The 6,866-nt window shown below is 39.9% G+C and overlaps 1 protein-coding gene across 1 annotated transcript in view; it reads left to right on the top strand.

Annotated features, from left to right (window-relative positions):
• Window positions 1-6,866, top strand: part of ITGB6 (integrin subunit beta 6) — a gene marked incomplete at its 3' end in the record, with an annotated part of 50,784 nt that overhangs the window by 10,086 nt on the left and 33,832 nt on the right. Inside the window, exons 3-4 of the mRNA XM_015823852.1 lie at window positions 1,739-1,943; window positions 5,345-5,591. Of these exons, the coding sequence (XP_015679338.1) occupies window positions 1,739-1,943; window positions 5,345-5,591 (452 nt within the window). The remainder of the gene's footprint in view (window positions 1-1,738; window positions 1,944-5,344; window positions 5,592-6,866) is intronic.

Below are 6,866 nucleotides of genomic sequence, written 5' to 3'. Positions count from 1 at the left end.
CCTGGCGTAGTTTGATTATGTTTCAGTGGGGTTTTTTGTATGGGTGTGTTTTTAGAACAGGCCTGTTATTTAATTCGATTTTAGAACAGAAACTATTTATTTATTATCGTGGTTTTTAGTATCGCCTGTTCACCGCCCTGAGTCCCGTAAGGGAGATAGGGCGGTATATAAATTTAATAAATAAATAAATAAATAAATATATTTGATCTAACATATACTTTTCCAAAATGGTTTGAAATAATTCCATTATATTATTGGTAGAATATGGAAAAGAAATAAATTACTTTTAAGAAACACAGAAACTTTCCATGCACCCTATTATGTAACTTAATGTCATTAGAAGCCCCTGAATAGTCAAGAGGATATCTGATTTGATCTGTGGTCAGCCTAGCAAGGCACACAGGCAGAAAGCATGACAAAATAGGTTAATTCTACTTTATAGTTTGTTCATTTGTTATCATTTTTATTTTAAAAAAAATCAACAAAATAAAAACAATACTTTTGAACTGAATAGAGAAAGAATAGGGGAAAGTGATAAGAAAGTGAAAAATTTTAATGTTGTAAGCCACGCAGAGTCACCTAGGTGTAAGTTGGATGGCCACATCAATTTGTTTGATGAATAAATAAAAAAGAGGTAAAAGAAGTAGAAAAGAAAAATATGGAAAAAATGAAAAGGTAATGAAGAAGTGGCTTTCAATCTTCTTAACAGCAGTTTTAAGTATATTTATATTTTATTCTTTCTCTCTGTTTGTGTGTGTGTGTGTGTTACTTCATAATTTTCTTTTTCCCACAATCTACCCTTTCTAAACATCAAATCCATAAATCCCATTTTTTCTTTTTTTCAAACTAATTCTACTTTATTATAAGGATACATTAACAGAATTTGGCAAGTCTGAAATTACATTTCTCCCCCTTCATCTTTACTAGGATGTTTGCCATGCACAGACTTCTTTTGCAGACTCTTATCCTACTATTGCCCTGCCCCCCTCCGCCCCCTATCCTCCAAGGTCATTCCCACATCCCATTACATCTACAGAGGAGAGGAAACCCAAAGAAAGTCCCAAAACGTAGTGATGAAATATCATGCAATATATGCACATCACAAGAATTATTTATTTGTTCTGCAAGCACACATCTCATTATTAATAGAGAAAGGCAATTTAAAACTACATGTGGTTCTTGACTTACAATGGTTCATTTAGTGACTGTTCAAAGTTACAACAGCGCAGAAGAAAGTGACTTGTAACTGTTTTTTACACTTACGACCGCACGTGATCAGAATTCAGATGCTTGGCAACTGATTCATATTTATGATAGTTACAGGGTCCCGGGGACTTGTCATCACTTTTTGCAAGTTAAGTCAATGGGAAATCCAGATTTACTTAACAACTGTGTTACTAACCTAACAACTGTAGTGATTCACTTAACAACTGTGGCAAGAAAGGTCATAAAACGTGGCAAAACTCACTTAACAAATGTCTCACTTAGCAACAGAAATTTTGGGCTCAATTGCGGTCGTACGTCAAGGACTACCCATATACAAATTTATAGGTTAAGATAATTTCAACATGATCCATCTCAACACTGTTTGCCCCATGCTCTCAAGTACATACACATCTAACGTGACACATCTCATGGAAAAAGCATTATTTTATTCTCTTTATAATTAGAGCCATCGAATTAATTAACCTATTTTGTATTTTACTTGGGGTTTTTTTGTTCTTCCACTCCTTTGTAGAATTTTACTGATCCATCTGGAATTCATAAAAGGTGTGACACTCTTGAAAAGCTTATTTCAGAAGGATGCCAGCTGAATTTAATTGAATTTCCCATTTCCAAAGTAGAGATCCATGAAAACAAGCAGTTGAGTGATGGACCACAAATAAGTGGTTCAGAAGTTACTCAGATTTCTCCTCAAAAGATAACTGTTTTCCTACGGCCAGGTAAGTTACATCATCATAACTATAAAACTTTTTTTTAAATAGTCTGGTTATTTATTTATTATTCTCCATCTTGAAGAATTGTAAGAGTTTACAAAAAGCTATGGCAATAAAGTCAATGCACAATTTGGGTTATAAAAAATACGGTAATGATTTGAAAGGAGATATCTGAATTCATTTACTAGAGAGTAAGCTTTGTTCAACTTAAGAAATCTATTTCTGAATAAACACCTTGGGATTTTTTTAATCAAGTAATAAAAGGACACCTGAGGCTGTATGAGACACAGAACCATTTCTGTAAAGTTAATATTTTGTTCACAATAGCTTCAGCAATTTCCTTTTTTTCCTGCTGCAATATTAATATGGCACAGAACAATAGAATCCATCATAACTTACAAGCAAAGATCTATCATTTGAACATATTATAATGCTACTTCAGTCCAGATAGGTGTATTTGTTTAGCTATGATTGCAGCACATTTGAAGAATAGATTTGAAAAATATACAGGTTTGTAGCAGGGGAAATAGTAATTGGTGAAAGCAGAAACAATTTACTAATGTTCTTCTCCAAAAGAGACTCTCTGTCTTTTCAAATAATTCCTCAATAAGTGATGTTCTTGTACTTTGCCAACATTATTCAATCTCATTAAATCATTTTCAAAAAATAAATAAAAGTGCACCTTGAATTTGACCCAGAAGAAAACTGTCAACCAATACAGCTCATGGATCAGAGGTATAGCATACGCAGTTCTTGGAACACACATAACTGCCCATGCTGCTTAATACCCAACATGTGGTCGTGTGAACCATGGGGAATGGGGGGGGGGAGTGATACAACCATTTATGACAGCCAGGAGGGGGTATTTTATGGGCTGTAAAGCATCCGTTCTGTGACCATCATAAATGAGAATGGTCCTTAAGTGCCATAATATCCAGATATGAGGGAAATGGGCTGTTAAGGACTAGATAGATAGATAGATAGATAGATAGATAGATAGATAGATAGATAGATAGATAGATAGATAGATAGATAGATAGATAGATAGATAGATAGATAGATAGATAGATAGATAGGCAGGCAGGCAGGCAGGCAGGCAGGCAGGCAGGCAGGCAGGCAGGCAGGCAGGCAGGCAGGCAGGCAGGCAGGCAGGCAGGCAGACAGACAGACAGACAGACAGACAGACAAATAAATAAATAGCCTTCTTTCTAAGACTGCGAAAGAATGTCTGGCCCAAGGTCACCCAGCTGGCTTTATGTCCCAAGGTAGGGCTAGAACTCATGGCCTCCCAGTTTCTAGCCAGTGCATTCAACCACTACAGCAAACTGGCTCTATTGAACAGGATATATGGATTAATTATTTGAAAGTAAAGTTATTCACTGGAATCCTTGTGCTGTTACTCCAACTCCTAAGAAATCTTGCTAATCTGAGGTCATGGGTCCTTATTCCTTGGATTGATGATTTCTAATCCTGATGGTAGTTTGAGAAGTTTGACCATAAGGCAAACTGAGTATGGGAGCCTCAGAGCACTGAGAGGCAGTGGGGATAAAAAGGAACATTTAGAACAAGATGTGAATTTGATAAAACAAAGATGGCTGCTGAGTTCCCTACCAACTCCATTCCAGCCATTACCACAGTGTAATTTTTGTATGTGCTACAGCAGTGGTTCTCAACCTGTGGGTCGGGACCCCATTTGGGGTCGATCGACCATTTCACGGGGGTCGCCAAGCAAGGCTGTCCGCCATTTTTTTTGTCCATTTTTTTTGTCCGCCATTTTTTCCCCCTTTTCCGGCGGGTGCCTTACCTCCCTTTGGCTGGGCCAGCTGGTGGTCGGCCTGCTCCGTCTCTGCCGCTTGCCAGCTACGCCTTGGCCGGCGCAGGGGGCGGAACCACGCATGTGCGGCGCTCCCGGGCAGGGAAAGTCCTCGACTTACGACCGGTTGGGTAGTCCTCGACTTACGACCGGTTTAGTCCTCGACTTACGACTGGTTTAGTCCTCGACTTACGACCGGTTTAGTCCTCGACTTACGACCAGTTGGGGTCGCGGCATTAAAAAGGTTGAGAACCACTGTGCTACAGGGAGGAAATCATTAACTACATGACCAGAAAATAGCTTTCAATATGATTTATATTAGTATATGAATTTAGGGAGTACAAAGGTAATATTTAACTAGTTTAACATTAAACATATACATATATATTGTATTCTAATGTAATATTAATGAATCACACGTACATTAATATTTAAATGAAATACACTAAATAGTTTGAAATTAAATGTAACATTAAATTTTTGTTCTGGCCTCATCCGTTACTTTTTCGCATGTGGCCTATCAGCAAGTTGGGTCATCACAGCCCATCGCAGATGAGTGAAGGTTGCTCAAAATTCATATGGGGCCCTCGGGCCTAGAAGTATGTATACACTGCTTTTACTCAGGTGTTGTCCTGGTGAGGCGCACGACAGATAAGAAATGCCACAAAGATTATTGTGTAACAATGGTTAGTAGCATTGGACTTTGCCAATAACATACAGTATTAGATCAAATACAGTTCTGTGACAATCAGAAGTGTAAATATTTTCAAGGGAGTAGATATGTGATATCAGGTGGCCCAACCCTTATTGAAAGGTGTGTTCCCAGTTTCTTTTCTTTGTTCTTTTTATGTGCATTGACTGCCACAGGCTTTATGCCATGCTTCACAGAACTGTTTTGGCACAATGGCATTAGGCTGAGTGAAATTTTCTGGGAACCTCCAGAGTGAATGAATGAATGAATGAATGAATGAATGAATGAATGAATACTGTACACAGAGTGAATGGCACATGAGGATGCAAAGCTTCAAAGCATTGTACAGTGCTTAGTTTAGGTTTGCTGAAAAGTGGCTCCACCCCTTCTCAAAACTAGAAGAAAAATATCAGTTACAAAACAAAACTTCTGATGCTTCTAGACCAGGAGTAGTCAACCTTGGCTCTTTTATGACTCGTGGACTTCAACTCCCAGAATTCCTGAGCCAGGAATTCTGGGAGTTGAAGTCCACGAGTCATAAAAGAGCCAAGGTTGACTACCCCTGTTCTAGAGGAATGAAGCTTTCCTGGCCAATGGGATGGGAAAAACAGGGTTGTTTTTTTTTAACCTTGAGCTAATGATTCCAACTTTTACTTTGTTGTTTCTTGTAGTAGTCTGTCCATAAAGCATATTTTTCAATTATATTTTGCAGTTGTTTTTCGCTATCCATATCAGACAATTAATTATTAAAAGAGTTAATGCTACTGCTGAGATATTCTTTGTCACAGAATAACATTGTATAGCATGGAGAATAAAGAGGCCCAGTCAATACGTGTACATGCTCTTCCCCTTTTTAACCACAGTTGTTTGATTTGTTTTCTGTTTTCCCTTTGGCTCCACAAGGAAATGAAGAAACAATACAGATCAATGTTCGTCAGACTGAAGATTGTCCAGTTGATCTCTACTACCTCATGGACCTTTCAGCTTCTATGAATGATGATCTGCAAACCATTAAGGAACTGGGGTCTATCTTATCCAAAGAAATGTCTAAGCTCGCAAGTAGCTTTCAGATGGGCTTTGGGTCTTTTGTTGAAAAACCAGTTTTACCATTCATTAATACTCTGACGGAAGAGCTACAAAATCCTTGCCGGTTGGTAGAAAAGTTCAAACATTTCTTCTGACTCTTTAGAAATATGGTTTGAATTTAAGTGAGATATTTCTCCTTAAATGCAGTTTGATGAATTCATTGTTTTAATACAGAAATAGGGGATTTTTCCCCACCCAGGAACAGGTCAGGGACTGCTGAAAGTGAGAAGTCACCTCCAGTAGCCCTTTCACATGCAATCAGAACCCTGCCCCCCCCCCCATCTTATGCACATAGACAATGCATACTAAATCAATTCTCTTCAAGGCAACACTCTAGACCAGTGATGGTGAACCTTTTAGACACCGAGTGCCAATAAACCACCCCACCCCCCCCGCCCACAGGGCCACCCACCACCTCCACGGCCCGCCGCAGATCGCTCAGGCGGCCCTCCGCCGTGGCAGCCACGCCCTCCGTCCACACGCCACAGCATCATCTGTGCGCGACAGGGCGCGAGGACAGAGTCTTGTCCCTACTGCCCGGCTGCCATGTCCTTGGCTGCGCTGCTCTGTGTGGGCTGCACCTGGAGGCGACTCTCCTCCAGGGGGGCTGTTGGTGAGGAGGGGGCCGTGGGGGAAGGCGGGGCTGGAGCAATGGTGTGTGTGCCCACAGAGAGGGCTCTGAGTGCCGCCTCTGGCACACATGCCATAGATTCACCAGCACTGCTCTAGACCCACCTTTTATCATCTTTTCCAAAACTTCAGGATTGAAGAAAGCTTTGATGCATCAGATATAGTGGCCTTATGGGCTCTCTAGTCCTACTTTAATCAGTCTGGTCCTTCCAATGGTGCTTTTTTCACGAGGCAATTGGACTTTCTTGTTTTTCTTGAAGACGTTTCGCTTCTCATCCAAGAAGCTTCTACAATTCTGACTGGATGGTGGGGAATGGTTTCTAGCCTAGATTCCAGAGAATCCAGTTTGGATATCATTTATTTCAGTTTGTCCATGCTATTCATTTTTGTGGGGGTGGGGATGATGATTATCTAGACTTCTGGCAAATAAGCTAAGGATGCTATGCTCCTTGAAAGGGCAACTGAAAGCTTATCATACACAGCACCAGGCTACTCCATGAGGCACTGTGAAACTTTACTGGTGGAACATGTGACGGGGCATTCCAGAATCTATGAACTAACAAGAATTCTTGAATTCCTCAACATACTCAAAGCTACAATAGGAATACAAAGTTACAACTGTAGAATTATCCTGATTAATTATATTCTCACTGATCTCAATAAACAGGAAACTACCTTCCACTTTCTGATCTGGCAAGGATGCACGACA

This window comes from Protobothrops mucrosquamatus, unplaced genomic scaffold (assembly GCF_001527695.2).
Source record: "Protobothrops mucrosquamatus isolate PMUCROS unplaced genomic scaffold, P.Mucros_1.0 scaffold2016, whole genome shotgun sequence".
Lineage (NCBI taxonomy): Eukaryota > Metazoa > Chordata > Lepidosauria > Squamata > Viperidae > Protobothrops > Protobothrops mucrosquamatus.
This window is presented reverse-complemented; position numbering and strand designations above follow the sequence as displayed.